This window comes from Mus caroli, chromosome 2, assembly GCF_900094665.2.
Source record: "Mus caroli chromosome 2, CAROLI_EIJ_v1.1, whole genome shotgun sequence".
In the NCBI taxonomy this organism is placed as follows: Eukaryota; Metazoa; Chordata; class Mammalia; order Rodentia; family Muridae; genus Mus; species Mus caroli.
Window position 1 is genome coordinate 153,465,434 of NC_034571.1, and position 20,505 is coordinate 153,485,938.

The 20,505-nt window shown below is 43.5% G+C and overlaps 1 protein-coding gene across 12 annotated transcripts in view; it reads right to left on the minus strand.

The window, feature by feature from the left end:
- Ptprt (protein tyrosine phosphatase receptor type T) overlaps window positions 1-20,505 on the minus strand; it is a 1,083,833-nt gene that overhangs the window by 54,718 nt on the left and 1,008,610 nt on the right. For all 12 annotated transcript variants that reach the window (XM_021156881.1, XM_021156878.1, XM_021156880.1 and 9 more), the window contains one exon: window positions 11,426-11,513. In XM_021156881.1, the coding sequence (XP_021012540.1) occupies window positions 11,426-11,513 (88 nt within the window). The remainder of the gene's footprint in view (window positions 1-11,425; window positions 11,514-20,505) is intronic.

The following is a 20,505-nucleotide window of genomic DNA, read 5'->3' on the forward strand; positions in this document are numbered from 1 at the left end:
GTCTGCCTCTGTGGTCCTCACTCTAACCTGTAGACTAAGTTCGGCGGAGTCCCGGAGCCAAGATGGCACTCTCTGCAGGGCAGGTCTCTGTCCATGCTTTTTAAAAAAACAGTAAGTTTACCTGTTTACCATGGACACAAACTACTTTATGTTTGTCCCTTGGAGCACTGGTACAGACAGGTTGTTGGTAACGTATTGTTATCAATGCCATCATTAAACTGAGGACTGAATCATTAGAAAAGAGGCCATCAGTAACTAAAAATCATGTTGCTGAAGATGTCTTTTCAAACACAATCTAGACATAAACAAGATGTACTGACTTTAGTCAATAGCATGCTGGCTTCAAATAACACCAAGTTAAAATCATTTTAAATGGTCCATCAGAAAAGGCTGGCTAATTCTTTGCAATTAATTAAAGTCAATTCTGACAGGCTAATATACACGTGCTAAGGAACATCTTGATTTGGTCTGCTGGGAAGGAAGGATGCTCAGTCTGTTGCTTGGATCATTGTGAATCTGTTATGGCATAGCTCATCCCCAACAATTCCATTGTACTCCAGGGCAGATATGGGGACCACAGTCAGTGGAATAGAGAGGTATGGACATTCTAAGTCCTCCTGGGGTTAATGAGGACAACTAGCATTTCCTTTTGGACATTTACACTACTCCTTAGTTTACAAACACATTTGCTCCAGAGTCTTGAGATAGGTGCTTTAGCTACCTTGTTCCTTGTTCCATCCCTTGAATCCCTAAAGGCAATTAGCACACAAGAGGCACTCATTGAGTACTGGTGAGTGTACAAGTGAATGACATCACTGAGTGCGCCCAGTGACCTCAGGAAAGAGGCAGAATGGTGCCCTTAGTTCTTGTTACAAGTGAGCAAATGGTGGTTCATGAAAGCTGGCCATATGACCACTGCATAAGGGAATATAAAAAAGTTGGGGGCCTGTTAACTCTGAGTTCACATGCTCCTTCCTATTCAAAGCACTCCAACTAGGAGCTATAAACCTTTTGAGTATTCACAGTCAGGGATAACTGCAGAAGTTGTTGGCTGAGTGATGGAAAAAAAAACTTTTAAGAAGTGAGAATATTTAGAAAAGCAACAAGGGGTCCCTACCCTTGCAAGGTCAGATGAACAGAGACATGGGATGACATTTTCAGAACTCTAGAGTTCGGACAACTTGCTATGACTAGAGATACCATGGACCCCTCGGGCAGGATGTAGACACAAAGAGGAAAATCCCTGGTTGCAAAGAAGTCATTTTTCACAGACTGGCTCCTTGCAATGTGACACCTCCTGAAAGGCCATGAATTGGTCCAGCTATGAGCAAACCGGGTCATGGACTGGTATAAGACTCTATTCATATCTATTAGCTCAGAATCAGTTATGAGCATCAATAGGCAGCAGTTACCATGCTTGGATACCCTTTTTCTATTCTCCAAGGAGGAAAAATTTCAGTGGGAGTCACTAGAAGGATGAGTAAGCAGAAGACAACTCTGAGTAGGCAGGAGATGGAAATGTGGGGTCTGGGGTGAGGAGAGTCTGAACTTAAAACTTTCCTGAAATCCTTAGATGTTCTCAGTATGAGATACATTAGCTTATTCACTTGCCCCTCAAACAGTTCTTTATTTTACTATGGTCACAGTGATGTGCTATTATGATTCTGACTTTATAGGAAGGAAGAAGGGCTCACAGAGGTTAAGCACTTCAACAGATTATATAGCTACTCTCTAAGGTCCACTCTGTTCTATCAACATGATGTACTGTCCTGGGGAATTCCAAGTATCTCAGAGGTAACTACTGCTGGAGTCTGTGCAAATGAGTACTCCCCAGCCCCAAACCCTCAGGACCAAAGAGAGGGGGACTTCCTGGGGATGGCCATTCAGTAGGATTGAGACCTGATTCTGACCCAGGCTATTAAGCCCTATTACCAGCAGTTACAGAATCTGAAAGCCGCAGACAAGGGAAATGTGTATTCTGTTTCCATTCAATGTTCTTATTAATGACTCAGTGGTTTAAAATCTGTTTTATTTATAAGACTGATGAATTGCCTGCTATGCTAAGGAGGCAGATCAAAATCTCCTTACTTACTGAATTATGCTTGCCTGGAAACCAAAACAGTGGGAACAGAGATTCTGGCTTAAAATGTTGAAAGGGTATTTTTTTTAATGCATAAAATCATTAGACACAAAGCAAAAGAAACTATTTTTAGTCAAATATCCTTAAAGATTAAATATGTCTCCAACCATCAGGGTACCTACCAACATTTATATTTATTTATTAAGAACATATTCGTTGAGTTCCTTCTATATGCCACCCTAGTTGAAGGAACTAAGAAAGAGTTATAGCAAGTGAGCTTCATCCTTAAGTATTTGGGGCAATTTGTTCAAGGAAATAAATCATGCATAGAAGTGGGACATCAAGTTATAGAAAGCAAGGAATAGAGAGCTCCATGTACTGAAATGTGACTGAGGAATTAAAAGTGAGGAAGGTTTGATCCGTGGGCATCAAGGAAGTCTTTCTCTTAGAAGAAACTATGAAAGAGGGGATCCCAAAAGAGCCCAGGCATTGCAGTAGGCTCAATGGGGGTTGGGTTGTGAAGCGTCTTTTGTTCTGGGATCACTGATTGTGAAGGGGAACAGTAACAGGGGAGACAGAGAAGAAAGCCAGGTTAGAGTAGAGTGACACATTAAAGCACCAAGACCCAAGGATCTAGGGAATTGCCAATTTAAACAGTGAAATATTATATAAGTAACAGTGGCAAAAGAGCACAATGCCACCACATACTTGCCAATGCTTGGATCAGGAATGCTCCCCCATTCATTGCTGATGAAAACACACAGTAGGACCTTTTCATACCAAGATTAAGAATCCATTCACTACATGATCCACTAATTATATGTTTTGGTATTTACACAATGTACTGCAATCTTATGTCTACATTAACATCTCTACAGAAATGTAGAGATTAAGTCATGATTGTAAAAGCATGGAAGCAACCAAACATATCCTCAGTAAGGGAACTGGATAAATTAAGGGTGCTATAGCTACATGCTGGAACATTATACAGTGATAAAAAGAAGTGAACTCGCATGTTAGAAAAGACATGGAAGAGACTTAAACCCATATTGTTAAGTGATAGAAGCCAAACTGGAAAGGCTACATTGAATGTTGATTTTACATATGGTTCTAACTATATAATACTCCAAAACAGGAAAAACAAAACAAAACAAAACAAAACAAAACCATGGACTCTATAAAAACCTCACTCATTGGCAGAGGCTGAGAAGAGGAAGAAGGAAGTTTAAATAAGTTGAGCAAAGGGGATGTTTAGGGAAAGGAAATTATTCTATAAAATACTATAATTGGAATATATGATTTTCTGAAACTGACAACACACAAAGCAAGCTCTAGTATAAATTATGAACTTGAACAAATAAAAATGGGCCAATGTTGGTCTATCAACTGCAACCAATGTTTTGCACTAATGTGAAGTGTTGATAAAAGGGCAAACAGTATGTAAATGGTACACAATTCTGTACCTGCCACACTGACTCTCTATAGAGCTAAAACTTGCTCCTAAAGAAATAAAGCATAGTGCTGGGCATACAGCAGGGGCTCAATTAATGGAGTTTTGGGACTGCATATGAGGTCCATGGTGGGATGACAGTAGAGACAATCTAGAAAGCTGATGCTTCCCCATCTGTCCATCTGCCCAAAGGTGAATCTGTTTATCTGTAGAGGACAAGAGTGATGTCTGAGTTCCTTAGAGGACACAATTCAGACCCAGGTCTACCAGAAAGGCAATGCAAAGAGTGGCAGTGGACTCATGGTTTATTTATCTGTTCTGGGAAATGCTAATATTATTCTGTATCCCTTTCTTCTTCTAACTTTATGTAATTAGAAAGATAAAAAATTCTGTTTACTCACATGCACATAGAGAAAGATGGGGCAGCCAACGATGGGAAGGAGCTTATACAAGGTAATTTACAAGCAGCCCAGAATGTTCATTATGCTCTATCTACATTTTGCAAGCTTGAAAAACAGCTAATTTAGCATGCAGTATTTGAGAGTCGAGACAAAGGGAAGAGTTATGAAGAGTCATGTGGAGGAGAAGACGCTCCCCAACTGTGAGGGGAGATGGAGGTGCAGGAGCCCAGATCCCCCAGGTTCCCCGAGGAGATGGGGAGTAAGAAAGAAATAAGCATTGGTAGATGGTACAGGGGACATGAAGGACTTGGAGATATCCCATGAAGACAGCTGCAGGGGTGGGAGGATATCACCCTCTGCCTTCAATCTATCTGTTTCTTTATTGTTTTAGAATGTGGACCAATGGGATGTTGACAGATGTTTTATAAACTCTCCAAGGGAAAAAAAGAGTTGTGATATATCATGCCTACTGATTTCTAGGGTGTAAATATTCCCACTATCCCCAATTTCAAACTACAGATATACTAAAATTATGTTGAAATTATGTTTACTTTTGTTCACTGACATGCATCAGCGAGAGTACATCACTAACAGAGACTCTTATCACACCCCACAAGGCCACGCATGCTCGGTTTGCCTGGGAACCTACTGTCATGTCATTTTCTCCTTTCCACACACTGCCCTGGTAACCTGGACCCTTCAGTTGTTTGTTCTGGTCACAGAGCCTTTACATGGGCTAAGGTATACACTCATCTAAGGCAGTGCATCAGGATCGAATTCTTCTTCTCCTCCTGGCTGGACCTTCATCATACCAACAGTCTCAGCCTGTCCTATCCCAAGACTGAAAGACAGTTCTTGGCTTTATCAGAAGAGAGCTAAAGGATTGGCTGAGTTGTGAAAGCAAACCTGAGACTCTCCTACTCTTTCACTATGTTATCATATCACTTGGCTTAGGTCATAACATTCCTTGAACCTTGATTTATTCAACTATAACCTCAAAACCATATTTTCCGGCAGACTTGTAGCAGAGATGAAATGAAAACAAGTATAACATCTGATATTCTATAAGAATCAACACAAATATATAAAATTGGCTTTATCATTATTATTATTATTATAGACCAATGGATCTCCAAGTATGATCCCTAGACAGACAGATCATTGGACCCTGCTCCAGATTTTCTGAATCAGAAACTGCAAGTGAGGCTGAGCATGGTATATGTCTTAGCAATTTCTTCACATGATGATGGTGCATGCCCTGTTTTTAGCATGAAAATCTCAATGTTTGGTTATTCAGGACAAGCTTGTCATCAATGCTCACCTTACTCTCTCTTGTGAAAGACCAGGAGACCTTCCTGGAACTGGACCAAAGACCCTCAGTGGCAGATGTTAAGGGATAGGGACTTATCTATATGCAGAGAGTAAGGTGTTCCATGAATTATTCTGGAAACTGCATGGACACTGTGGCATTTGATGAAAAGAAAGCAACTCAGATATATATGGTGCACCTTACTTCATGGATGAGAAACTCAGTGCTTCATGAGTTCTGTACTTAAGACACAGCATAAGGCTGACTGGTTCTTCATGTAGTGGTGAACTTAACTGACTCCCAAGATCTACTGCCTGCACATCCCTCTTTCCTTTGCTTCCCACCAACATCTCAGTCCCCAACACTGGTCCCCTGTCCACAGCTTGTCATTTCACACCTACTACAGAGGAGAGGGTTCAGTTTGCTCCTTTGCACAATTCTACTGAAAAAAAAAAGCCCCCAGCTTCCTTTCCCTTTCTCTGTCATCAGACAGAACTCAATAAATCACTCATCACAAGTCACATCCGTTTCAAGAGAGAATCACTTCAGAGAGGTGGGGCTGGGAGAGAATATCATTTGCATACTTTATAATCTTTCCTCCTGTCTTCTGGGCACTGCAAAGTGTATAAAAAAAACAGGTGCAATTTTTCAGAGAAAAGAGATTTGACTCATTACAATGAATTGTGGAGCTGAAAAACCATTTCCTAGAAGTATTGGAAATGTTAATGCTATCATCTTGCGCGAGTGGGTAGGGAGGAGGCAGGTAATTCCACAGGGACTGCCTGGGTACCTCATTGAAGCTAAAGGTCTAAACATTCAATCTTGATTGAATTACCCTTATTGAGACACAGAAGATATAGCTTGGGCACCACACAAGGAGGACACACATACATTCTGTGAATCTCCAGGTCTTGACAGATCCACCCTAGATGCTAGCTGAAGTTGGGCAGCTCCCATTGCAGAGCCCTGGGGAAGGGGAAGTACAGAAAGGAAGAGTACCCAGAGAGGACAAAGGACAGTGTCGCTCCCATTGCATCTCTTGGCATCCTTAGCACATTACCAGGCAGTGCCCCACCAGGAGGCCTTTCTGGAGGAACTGAGGAAGCATAATCAGAGTGGAAGAGTTGAAATAAGTTAGTGATTTGGGAGTGCATTTCCAGGCAATACCAGGAAGAAAGGAACCCAGCAAGAGAGTATCATCCAGAACTGGACAAACAGGATTAAGTCCTCCTGGTCCCTGTTGCAGAGCTCTGGGAGGAGACAGGAAATGTGAACGTCAGAGAGGGGAAGCTGGGATTCTTAGACATCCACTTGCACCAGCCATCAGCTGGAGGCAACTCCTGAGGACATTTAATTCCTCAGCACTGTGGTCTGTCCTTACAGAGAGTGAAGGTCTAGTGCCCAGAACACATCCTCAGAGAAAGACATAGATGCTGACAGTAGAATTTGGGGCATGGACAACAGGGAAATCTGGGGGATGTGGCAGGATACCGGTGACTTCTGTACTAGGAAAAGCTGGTAGGACCCACCAAGGGCCACCCTCAGAAAGGACAAAGCAGAGTAGAACCCGAGAGTCAGGAGCAATGACCCAGGGGACCATTACATCATCCTAGTTCTTTTTTCCAGGAAGACTTAGGGGACCCTGTTGTAGGAGAGGGCCTCCCAGCATGTTCTGAGCCTGAGCTCTTCTTGGAAGTGGAGTCTTCTCTGTGTATTGTGACCTTTCCCCACCTCAGGAGGGGAACACCATTCTATGGAGATTATCAGTTATGAAGTTAGTCCCTTGGCAACATACACTCCTGGAAAGCAAAGGCTTTCCAGGGGAGATCCCTAGGGAAGAAGCATCCTGTAGCATCCTGGCAGGTGATATATCTGAGCTTGGGTCATGGCAGTCCTATAGACTCATTGTGTAGTTGTGTGACCTTAGATATCAATCGATCTTTGGTACATATGTCCTGTCCTGTAAACTCAGAGGCTAGCCTGCTCTACATTAAAAGTCCATGTCAGATTTATATTTCATTTCCATTCATTTTTTAATATGGGTTTGCTGCCTTGGAATCCAACCTCACAGGTGAGAAACAGGTCAGAGAAATAGAGGGGACTTGCTACAGGTCACAAGAAGTTAACAGACAACAACTTGTTTCTCTTATTGTCCTCCTGTCCAAGACTCCGATACACCAGAACCCCAGCAACTTTTCTAAGATTTCCCCTAAGGCTTAAGGAAAAGCCTCAGCAAATGAGTGTGAGCATTCCTGCTTTACTGTCTTTGCCTGGCTCTATGGTCTAGGAGGCTGGTCTCTGAGGACCATAAGAGATTCTCAAAGTATCACTAGAGAGCTTAAATAAAACTGTTGGGTGTGGTCCCCATGCCCTTTGATGCTGGAAGTCCAGGGGGTACCTGATTATTAGCAATTCCAATGAGCTTCAAAGTGAGTTACTCCTGACCAAGAACCACAGCTTGAAAGCTACTGGGCTGGCTGGTGTCCTCTCTCTGGCATCAAGCTGGGTTCAGCTAGCTGATGGAAAGGCATAGAGTAGGTGGAGGTAAGAGAGCAGGGTCAGGGAATTCATTCCTCAGCTCCCTTTGTTGGAGTTGCCACCAGAGGACATCCCTGTGCTCAGGTAGCCTCTGTCTCCAGGTCCTGGTGATTTCTCCCTCCTTGGTGGTTTCTAGTGTCTCTGTTCCTAGACTAACCTTTTATGAAAAAAATCTTGTCATTACTTTTCCTTAAAGAATGTTATCTGGGGGCCCATATAATTCCTGCTGGGATCTTGAGGACCGTACCATTTTATGGAATTTGTACTCTTGAGAGACCTTCCTTTTCTGTAGTCATTTCCTTCCTGCCAGTCCACATAGGGCTGGAGTGAGAGAGGGATGCTTTGCTATTGAAATTTCTTCTTGCTTATGGTCTCTGCCCTGGAGCTACCTGAAAGCAAAGGGCTCTTTGTTCTCATTTCGCTCAGTCATTTCCTGTTTTCTTCCTTTCCATTTCTACTCCCTGGGAAGGCCAGTCTCCATTACTACATTCTAAATAGGGTCATTGGGAAGAAAGAGCTTTTTACCAAGGTTTCTCTTTCACTGTTGTTTGATGGCAGCCCCTGCCCTCCTCCTTTCTCCTTTTGATCTTTTCTGTGTTCCTGTGGCCTGGGCCTTGGACCTCCACTCTGGCCTTTTGGGAACCTGGGTACCTTAAGATGATAATCACAGCTGGTTTTCTTCTTGTGCCAAGAAAATTTCTGTTTATCAAGGCTGGGCAGGCATGGCCTTTGAGAGGGACAGATATAAGGGCAGGGACAATTTCCAGGCCTCTGGGCTGTTTTTCTTTAACCTGTTCCATTAAAACTCAGGATGCGTTCATCCCCACCCTGGGGTTCCCCCTCATGTCTTGTGTTGCTCTTTGGATCCACAGGTTACCTTGACTGAATCTGCTGGGTTCAGTACAGACCTATACTAGACCTGATGTGCTACAGCTATTGAACCTCAATTAGAAAAGAGATTAGGGTTCATTTTAAATCACCAAGGGGATACTACTAAGGCTTCTAAATTTTCTCCATCTCTTTTTTCTCTATGGGTGGGTATAAGACAATTCTTAAACAAAAATATGTCTGTAGAAGGAAAGGGTCACACTGGAAGGCTGGGGGCAGGGGGAAAGGCATCCCAGAAAGCTGTTGTAAAGCTCACTGCTTCTGTGAACAACTGCAGTGTGATCTCTATGGAAATCCAAAAAGAGATGTGGAAGAGGCCCTTCTATGGACTGATGAGGAACTTGGAGTTTCAGGGCTGAGGTTTCTCCCAGGCATGTGCATTCTTCATATTTGCTGTCTGTCCTGAGCTTGGGCATAGCATCCTTCCCCGACTTTGGATAAGACCTTTAGTCAAAGAGATATGAACAGGGCAGGGCAGGGCAGAACCATGAGGTATGTGGAGCACATACTTCAAAAAGGAGCTCACATAGAGCATCCACAGCTAGATTGCAGCTTCCTAGAGTAGTGGCCCTGGGCACCTGATTCCTGTTATCATGATTCTGCCTCTGGTACCCATTCTGCCATTGATGCTTCTATACAGCAAGTGATATGGATATAGGTCCTGGGAAGTCACCCCAGCAATGGAGTTCAACTCTAGTCATGCCACTTTCTGCATTCTTGACTCTCAACTGGGGCCTTCAGCAGGAATAGTGTGTCCCTCTCTCCTTCCTAAGTTCTGCATTCCCTCTGGTCTTTTGTCTTGGGACTTATCATCCCACTGTTGGCTCCATCCAGCCTCATTCAGTTGTCTTTCTAAGGTGTTCACTATCAGTTTGGGGATATAGCAGAGAACAACCCAATGCTCATGACTTATAGGATGGTCCTATATTCAATTCTTATTTTTAGACATCTGTCATACAGAATATTTGGGGAAATAAAAATGCAAGACGGCTGTGGTTCTGCTGCTGTGAAGCAGCTCTGGGAGGCAAGTAGGCAGGCTCAGATGAATGCCTCGCAAGGCACAAGGATGACAATGGCCAAGGTGAACAGAAGACACAGCTCTGGGGCTGAAAAATGGGGGCTTGTCTACATGATTAGGGTCAGAGAAATTCCCCTAGAGAGTGAGCATAGCTGTGAGTCAGAAAAGTGATATTTGCAAGTCAAAGAGAAGGAAAGGTACTCTGATGGAGAAAATGGACTGTGTCAAGGTGACCTTGAAGTGTAGAAGGACATGGGAACCTCATGAGTTATGCAACAGCCAGTGTGGCTTAGCAAGGAGCCTGTGATGGACCGAGCCCAAGTGAATGGGTCTGGAAAAGGCCTTGCAAGGAGGAGAACTCAAGAGCGAAAGGAAACATCTGAAGAGTTTTTAATAGGAAGATGGCATTATCTAAGTCATGTAGTGAAGATCTTCATGGGTCCTGCCATGGATCAGATAGGTAGAAAGTTTGGGCCACTTGGATATGGAGGGGACAGGAAGAGGCTAAGCATGATCCAGGGGACAGTTGTTGATGGCCCAGGCAAGGATGAGTCCTGGGAGGATGGAGGAGGCCACACACATACACACACACACACACACACACACACACACACACACACACACACACAATCTTTTAAATATCTCTCATACATTTTTACTTCTTTTGACTTCTGTCCCCTGGCCTGAGTCTTTCTGTCTTCAATGAGTCAGGCTCCATTCTTTATTCTCTAGGCATTTTTACACATCTGTGCAATATCATTAGGAACAGGGCGTTGGAAGCCTATTTTAGATAGGGGACCCCCTCTGAGCTCACAACCTGACAAGGACATTGGATAATGCACAGAAACAGAGGGGTGGTGGGGACAAGTCACAGCGAATAGCTACCTGTCCCAGAACAAAGGCATTTCCCAGTGCCCAGCACAGGAAGTATTCTGCAGAGGCCCACACATCACGCCTCAATACATGTTTGCTGACTATCTCAATATCTCTTTCTGCCACTCCACTTGTAGAAAAAAAAATCTTGCTGTCTGCAAGCAAGAGAGAAATTATAAATGTTTTCTGATTAGTTCCACTATTCAGAGCCCATTCCTAAATCAGCACAGGAAACAGCTAAGCGAAAACTTCTGCCTCTTTCTTCCTTTACAATCTGCCCGTGTCTTATTCTTTCCCCAGCTTTTTTTTTTCCTATGGTGATGTCTAGACAGTTAAAACAAAACTTTGAAATGTGCTAGAAATAACTTGTCCCTTAGGATTCTCCACTTTCTCCGTTCTTTGCCCAAATTGGGGTACTCTGAGATCTTAAGGAATGCTCCTCACTCGGTGGGCTGGATATCAGAAGGCCTGGGCTGCGCTACACTAGATCACAGGAAGGCTGAAGTAGGCAACTCTTATTAGATCACTGACTCAATACTTTGCTGGGGGTAACTCTGCTCTCTTGTAAACTGTCTGCTACTTTGCAAGCTGTCTATGCCATCATCTGGAAGTGCTAGATGTATTATCAGTAAGGGACAGTCAGGTTTGTGGCAGTCCCTCTATTCCTCTCCCCCTTCCCTCCTCCCTTAGGATTGTTACTGACTTTTTTGAGATTCACCATCCCTTCCTGAGATCATTGTAAAAATTTACTAACCCAAAGCTGGAAACATAAGGATTATTTTATATCAAATCCTTAGAAAAAAAGAAACATTTTTGCTCCCATGTTTCCCAAAATCTAACAAATAGAACATCCCTGAAGGAAACCTACAAGATATGATGTTTCCGTATCGATTCTTATTGCGGTTTTCATCTTCCTTGGCTGTGTCCCACGAAGCTGTCTGTCCCTCTGGTAAGGCCTATAATGCAAAGACAAAGTGGTTAGCATAGCCTGAAATGCTATGAGATGGTAACTCTTCTCAAGTGTTGATGAGGAAACAACAGGAAATAAGTATTACTGTGAGACACTCAAGTATAAAGGGCTTTTACCCTGTAATGGTACCTTCCATTGTCTTACCTTTTTTGTTCATTGGTTTAAATATTGTTATATCCTGTGGCTATCATGAGCTTAAAGTCTAGTCCAGTAAGGAGCCATTCACTCACTCATTCATTCATATGCTCAACAGATACACATTGATCCCCTAATATGTTTTAGATGCCTTTCTAGATATTAGAGTGCATAATAGTAGCCAAGAACTCCAGAGTATTCAATGTAGCAGAGGACAAAGCAAATCCAATATTAGAAAATGAAGATATGAAGAAATAAAGCAGGGTAAATGGATAGCAATAAAGATTGAAATTTCCGCTGGGCGTGGTGGCACACGCCTTTAATCCCAGCACTTGGGAGGCAGAGGCAGGTGGATTTCTGAGTTCGAGGCCAGCTTGGTCTACAAAGTGAGTTCCAGGACAGCCAGGGCTACACATAGAAACCCTGTCTCAAAAAACCAAAAAAAAAAAAAAAATTGAAATTTCTTACAGTTTAGGAAGTTTTCTGTGAAAAACTCACATCCAAATTCATTTCTTGATAGGGTAAAGAAGCCAGTTTCATTGAAAAAAGCAGAAAGTATTTTCTAGGGAAAAGGAACAGGTACAGAGGTCTGTGAGCAACCATGTTCACAGATGAAAGTAAGGGAGGAACGGGGAGCTGGAAACTTATAGAGAGGATATGAGAATCCAGATGAACCCCCAGCATTGAAGTTCCTGGTTAATATATCATGTTGTCAGAAGTGTGTTGGGACACCATTGGAGGGCTCAGAACAAGGAGGTCATCTCATATGCTATAATATTCTTGTGTGGAACACAGGCTCTCAGAAGGCCAGAAGAAGCAAGATGATTGGCTATGAATTTACTGTAATCATATGTCATGATGGCATTTGGACTGTTAGAGTAGGTAGTGGTAGTGGTCATGAGAAAAGCAGTCTTACTTGGTTCAGTTGAGTGTTTCTGATTTAGGTTGCCTCTGAAGCAAAAGCAGAGAGAAGGCTTTGAGTATAAGTGGCTGGATTTGGAGGCAATCAAAGAGTATGATTAGGAGAATGGGGGAAGCAGTCCATCAAGAGAATGAAGCTGACAGGGCAGAATGCCACTGTACCACTGAGGAGCAAAACTGAGGCTTATTTCACAAGCACATCTCATGTTCAAGGCTCTTGTTCCAGAAAGGGAGAAAGAACTGGGAGGGAGATGAAATGCTTATCCAGGATTTCCTTTTGATTACTGTTGGAGAATAACTGTTAGAAAACCCTCATGCTTTGTAGGTAACGTGGATAGCTTTTGGTCTCGAGGAAACCTTCAGGTAACAAAACATAGATGCTTCCTAAAGGAAGCCATCAGGTGGGCATGCATGAGAACCATGAATGTGTAGATTTGTCTAGGGCACTAGCACATGTATTGTAGACAGGAACTGTGGAAGAAAGAAGAATAAAGGCTGGCCTCTAGGGCGATGGTTTGACGAACCAGAGGAATGTCATTTACTTCAGTAAATGGAGAAGTCTGTGGGAGAAGCATGATAGATTGGGTGGGAATTTAGCCCTGAGTTTTGGATACATGACGTGCTTAAAGAGTGCTCAACAGTGGGTACTGTGTCTTTTTAATATGTGGAGATGAGTAAAAATGATAATGGCACCCAACTTTGAGATGCCTCTAAGACATCTAAGCTGAGCTGTTGATCAGGAAGTTTGATACAAAGCTTTACAGCTTAAAGGGGGATAGGGGACAGAAGTCATCTATCAGTTAAAGAGGGTGCAGTAATGTTACTGACAGCCAGTTGATCACCCTTGTGGGTGGTTTAAGAGAGTTGAGTGCCAAGTGATCTAGAACAAAGGGAATATGTAGCCAGCACCCTCACAGATGAGAGAAATGAGCCTTTATGGAGAGTGGAAACAGCTTTATGAAGCCTACAACAGCATGCAGGACAAACCCTATTTGATGAGGGTCTCTATCCTTCCCCACAGGAGGACAGGCTGAATGTCCTGCCCATGGTCCTTGTATTACTTGGGACACAGAATTTGCAAGTCAGCATTAGCTGTACCCATCTATTCCTTACTAGGTCTAATTAGCCCTCACAAATTAGCCAGAAGTTCAGTCATCCAGCAGATCATGGTCTCAGAGATAGGCAGGGCCACTGGGTATGAAAAAGTAGTGTTTGTGCACAGTGGAACCTTTCCTGCTTCAAGTCCCTTATGCACTTCACCAACTTTGGTGGGTCTACTAATAGCAAGGGTAACTTGCAAGATGGGTCTGTGAAAATCTGTATACATATTTGGCCAGAGCCTATAATCACACCCAGCTCTCTGGTTGTAGAGTAGTCACAGCCATAGGCAAATGCAGACATGGCTGTATTCCCGGAAATGTGTATTTATAAGCATAGGTGTTTGTAAATATGGGTTTAGCTTGTGTCTGTGGTTTGCTGACCTTTATTTTCCTAGCATGATCATGGGCTTCATCTATGCAGTGGATGGATATGTAGAACTGGGGTCTGTCATTGATTCTTTCTGTAGCCACTGAAAGGCACAGGTGAAAGGTCTTTGCCTGCACTTCCTGTGCAAAGCTGCACTCTCCAATTGAGCTCTAAGGTATCTTTTCAGCTACAGTTGACTCAGAATGCTACTCTTTGTGTTTATCACACCCTTAGGTAGGTTTCTTAAAGGGGAAACAAGGCAAGTATTGCCCTCTGGGTACCAAGCATCCCTGTAACCATTCATCCCTTGACTTAGGCTATCTTTAGATCACAGATACTTCTTGCTCCCATGTCTAACTCAGCTTCCAAACCCATCCTGCCTCCTGACCAGAAAGCCCCACTCCTGCCAGTGAGCCTGCCAGGTGTAGTGCTGTGTGTCAGGGTCTTAATGACAACATTGTCTTTCATGATATTTGGGCTGATTTGGGGGCAGTAGGTTATCTGTTTGCAATTCTCTGTGGTAAAAGTTCACTGTTCATTCCAACATGGTGGTGGGACAGACTATTTTCATATGGATCTAATGAGAAAATATGTTTAGTATGTGCTATGTGTCAGAATTTCGGTGACAGTTAAGGTTAAGTTCTCTTTATGACTGCATGCTAATATTGCTTCGGGGTGGTTTCAATCACTTAAGGCCAAGGAGTTGTTCCAGATCAGCTAGGTCACTGTCTGTGATAAACTGTGGACACAGTCAATGATTAAAGCTCCCATGGGATTTCTTGTGAAAATGGTAAATTTACCTACAGAGACAATTTTCCATGAGTCTTCTCTTCAGTGCCCTGACACTGGTTTTGTTCCTTCTATTTACCCTCCATTGTAATCAGAGTGATCATTATAAAACGTGATCAAGCCCAATTATTCCTCTTTTCATTGTCTTCAGGATAAATTCCAAATTGTTTCATTAGCTGGCTTTTTTTAAATGACTTCAACCCAAATAGTCTTTCACCCTTACTTCTTGCTGTGTACAAAGGCCTTCCGATCCATGAGAATTTTCACACGTTCTTTCTACTTGAAGTTCTTGCCTACTTCTGTAACATCTCAAAGTATCTTCAAGACCCCATCCAAGCTTCTTCTTCTTTGTGTAGTCTTTCTGCTTGCCCTTCCTCTTTGTGTACTCAGATGGAGTCAGTCACTTCTAGATATTTTCACACGGACAACTTTACGCACAATAACCCAAAAGCCTGCCTTCCAGCTTGGCCATGGGCTTCTTCAGGGAAAGGATCAAAACATCTCATTTCTAATTCTGTTTCCAGTGCCCACTGCTGAGACCGTACTTCGTATTGTTAGAATGACAAGTTTGGAATGAACGAAATGACAAATGAACACAGTGAGTTCTGGGCCTGTGGATGGCAAGATCTTGGAGTTGCAGAGCCATCGGTGACCTTGAGAATTGCCCTGCCAACACTGGCCTTCAGGCAGCTACCTGATCAGGTGATTCACAGTACCAATTGCTGGGATCCCCTCAGTGATAGACAGCTCTCTGAGCCACAGTTTCCTGCCTGTCTTTTGAGAAGCATCATTGGCTAGATTTCTTCTTACTCTGGCCCTGGGCTTTGCCTTGGCCTGCCTCCTGGGGCCCAACAGAATAAGCATAAACCCTCTGTATGGCAACACTGCAAAGCCCAAGGAGGTCCATCCTAACCACTGCTTAACATTAAAGCCATGGCCTTGGGGACAAGCCAAGCCAAACCTATCCCAGCGCAAGCCTATACTCAACATAACAGTTATAATGATTGAGGGCTCCTTCCCCATGAGAAATATACACAGGTACCCACTACAGACCCTGAACCACTATCTCCCCTTAGCAAGGCATAAGGAGACCAGGGTTAGTGTGTGTGTGTGTGTGTGTGTGTGTGTGTGTGTGTGTGTGTGTGTGTGATGGTGTTGACAAATATAGAAGGTGTGCCTAATAGAGCCACCCGAGAGAGAGGTGGTAATGGCTCCTAATTGGCAGACTTTGATCACCCATATGTTTCCCTTCTTAGGTAGCTGCAGTCTAATAGAGATAATCTCTTCAAGAAAACAAATCTGAGGGGTAAAAGCATGAAAGGGGGACTCATCTCAGCCTTCAAAGTGAAGGAGCCAGGGGCATTATTTTTACATTAGTGGCTAGTTACAGTAGATTGACCAGGGAATGGTGGCAGTCATTAGGAGCTAATCACATTCTTTTGAAACCAAAATTGCCACCTCGTTATACTCCTCTATTATCAATCTCTGGCTCCCTTTTCTTGTTCTTTCTCCTTAAAGTGTGAAGCCCTACTTTTGCATTCCCCTCTGAGTGTAGAACTATTTCCCATTCTCCCCTCAGTGTTCCTTTCCCAAGGCAGTCGCTTAATTTCTGCTCAAAAGATGTGTTTGAGGATGTCCCTGTCCCTGGAGAGCTGAGCCTTGGGTAGTCACAACATCCTCAAAAGTCAGATTTGAAAAGGTCTTTTGAGAGAGAAAAAAAAAAAAAAAACCTAGATTATTGCATAACCTCTGGAAGTGAGGTCGGGAGGCAGGGAAGCAGTTGCTCAGTGACATGGGAGAGTGTGTTTCTCCCGCATGCACCTCCTTCCTCTCTGGGCATTTGAGGCTATACCAGGTTCTAGAGATGATGATGACATTAGATGCAAATGATGCTATTTCATGAACCACATTCACTGTGGGGAGAGAGGCAGATGCCATGCACACAGAACAAGTGATTGCTGTTTGGGATATGTGCTTTGAAGGCAATGAGCAGCGTGCATAGTGCATAGGGAGACAGTAACCAGGGATAAAGAACAATCCGGATAGAGAGGTTTGGGCAGGATTGTTTGAAAAGGTAACATTTGAGGAGGAGAAAAGTGGACCTTGACACTGGCAAGCTAGCCTGGTACTCACAACTGAGCCCCAGGGCTCTTCTGCTGAGCATAAAAGATTTCACAGAAACCAGTCAGAGACAAGAGCCCTTCTGAATGTTAGGATGGGAAGGGACAATTGCAAGGCCTTTCTTCAGTCACATCTAAACACAGACAAAAATGTGAACATTGTTCATAAGCACAAAGAAAATGGCTAACCATCGCTCAATCCCAGTTGACAGGCATGTCCACTGCCTTTCTGCCAGCTACATTCTTCTCTCGGTTAAGATGTATCAAACTGCCCAATAACAGCACATCTAGCACCCAATCTGGAGCTCGCTTAAAGCATCTATAATTTCACTGAGCACAACCTACATTGTGGAGCCCTTTCTGACATCCTTTTCCCGAGAGGCCCAACTCTCTCCATGCTGCACAGTGATTTCTTCCAAACTGACACATTCCAAGTCGGAGGGAAGATCTTTAAGACTCAAGGTAGCAAATGTTACAAGGCCCAAGGAGTAAACATCTCACAAGTCTTAAGAAGTTTCTGAAACTTAGAGGATTCACAAGGCCCTTCTCCAAAGGTATATAAGCAATAATATTTGCTAAAGAGAGAAGATTCTCCAACCAGTCAAGTTGGCTATAAATCCTATGGGGAAAACTAGGGGTGGGGCTTCTACGAGTCAATAGTATGCAATGTGGGCTTCTTTTTTATGATACAGTTACCTTTGAGTCATACACGTTCCTGTATGTGAACCCTCACCCATACTCCCATAAGTAACCTCAATAAACTTAATGGTTCACTAAGCTAGACTTGCCATTATCATTTCTTGGGTCTATTGTCAGTTATCTATCTGGGATTAACGAATTTATTCATGTGTCCCTAGGGAAAGTCACACTGCACCTGAACTATTCAATAACCCCAACTTCCTCGGCACGGTGTATGTCTTTGGATGACATATTTGACCTCAAACTAAATGATGAGCAAATGTCAGCCATGGCAAGAGCTGGGTGGCGTGTTCCAGGCTGAGGGAGAGCTAGAGCAGAGGCCCTGAGGGAAAAGGAGCTTATGGTATTCTAGAACCTGAGGGAGGCTCTCCAGGGCACAAATAGCAAGAGGTATACATTCTGTGGACCAGTGGTACATAGGTGTGGCTCAGGAAGACTTTCAGATCACGGGAAGAATGTGGGTTTTACTCAGCCAATAGGAATGCTTTGGGAGAAAGCACAGCCATTGTCACATCAAGATAAGAGCAGGAAGCACTTGCCACTGGAGCCTCCCCTTCACATTTGTTGACAGATTGGATGGATTTCATTATGAAATGATCATTGGCGCCTACTCTAGGCAGTCTTCTCTTGACTCACCTGCCATGCCACAGTGTCAGGGGGAGGCTCAGACCACACGATCACAGACTATTCCTTCTTAGGCTCTGTCCTGCTGACTTAGTCTATAAGTCTGAGTGACCTGCCTCTGTTTCCCTACTTGGTGTTTTAATCTCCCCTTAGAAGCAAAAATTATCCCTAATGATTGCTTGACTAATTTTTTTTTCTTTCTACCAGTTGGATTAGTCCAACTAGCTGAGAGGGTCCTTTATAATGCTTTTAATTCTTCTTTGGACCCAAGCCCCAGATGGTGAGACCTCAGAACATGGTTTCGGAAAAGAGCTGACTTCTGATCCTATGCTGAGGTGTGCCAGTCCACTTCATTTACCCACAGTACCACTAACCCAGCGGCTTCTGTCGGCAGTGAGCCCTTCCTTTATTTCCCTTGGCTTGCCTGTATCCCAGGAGATAATTGGATGTGAAATGCCCTGAGGTGCAGCAAAACCAGGCCTCAGGATTGCTGATCAGCCAGTTCCTGGATGATGCTTCAGGGCACAGCCAAGAGCCTGCCTCCTCCATAACCAGTTCAGCCCATCAGGATTGCTTCCTGTTCCCACTGTATCCTGTGGAAGGAAACTTCCCGAGTCCTCACCAAGGAAGGAACCATTTTACTAGGGCCGGTCATTCACCTTTCTTGTCAAGAACTGCTTTGAGCGTACTGAACTATGCATGTGAATGGGGGAAAGGCAGAAAGGCAGAAAGGCGAGCTGACTACCGTGCCTGAATATTTTCACTGGAAGTCATTTTCCCATCTAAGACTCAATGCTGTTTTTGGAAACTAAGGCAATAATACTCCCTTCCTGTGAGCGGAGGAGTAGGGTCCAGCCTACAGGAGGAGCAGGGTAGCAGCTTTGTTGCTGCTCCCTTAGGGCTACTGATCCTGTTGGTACTTACACCCTCCTATGCATTCGTTAAAACACAGCATGGGTATTCTCTAAATGAAAATATAAATTATTGAATGTAAAAATGAAGAAGCATGTTCCACAGAGCTTTGTGACAATTTGTAATTACCCGAGGTAATGCACACAACATCTGGACCAGTGCCCGAGGCATAAGGTGGTTACAGACTATTTCCATCATCCTCCATACAAAGGTAGATGCTAGGCCATAGTAGCTTTCTCTCTGAATTTATTGTGTGCCCCTCACAAAAAATCTAAGTTATTGGTATAAGTATAAAGGTGAGGACTCCTGGCAACACCTGTCTCAGTTTTTCTCAAACCAAAGGGATTTTGGGAATATAGGTCTTTATTTTAAAGTGGGGGCAGCTCTAGGAATCTGGGGTGAGTTGAGTTCTAGGTAAGATATAGGCTTCAGGTAGTGGAGAATTCTGTTATCTACTGTGAGTCTAAATCCTAGTCTCAGTCTATTCATGGACTCATTTAATATTCGATCTACTGAAGTCTGGGGGAGTTTATGAGATAGTAGGGGCTACTGTGGACATCTGTGCAGGTGGGGGACAATGCAGGACCACTAGATCTAAGGAAGACTGTACTTGTGACAGACAGTGTAGTTTTCTATATATCCATCTTATGAACATTTTTGAAGGTGACAGTTAAGTATCTTGAGGCAGCTACACCTGCTGTTTCTTTCTGAGGTGCTATGTGACTTAGTGGTGGCCTTGGCAGAGGCTAACCTTTTAACAAACTGGGGCTGAAAAGCATATGCCTTGGGGTTTATACACGTGGATGGAGGAGGCAGGAGGGGATGACTAACGATGGCTACTCAGAATGGCATCAGGAGAACAAATATTACTGCATACCATGTCACTAAATATTTGAGGGAAATTTATGAATTCTGCTGGTGAAGCTAAGTAGGAAATCAGATTGTTGCAAAGATGCAGGTATTCATCTGTCATGGGAACTTGGATCAGGTCAGAATGGTTGAGTGTGTGCCATAAAACATTTTTTAAGTGGCCCAATTACAACCTGTATGTAGGAGATTGGGGCAAGGAGGATTGAGAGTTTGAGGCCATCCTGGGTTATACAGTGGGATCTTACCTTCAGTTACAGGAAAGAACATGGGCTAGGGAGATAGCTAATTTGGTAGAATGCTTACTGCTCAAACATGAGGATCCAAGTTCAACCCTTAGAACCCATGTGAAAAAAAAAAAAAAAAAAAAAAAAAGGAAGCTGGCCATGGTAACCTTATATTTTCAGTGCCGGGCACACAGAGACAAATGGATCTCTGGGGCTT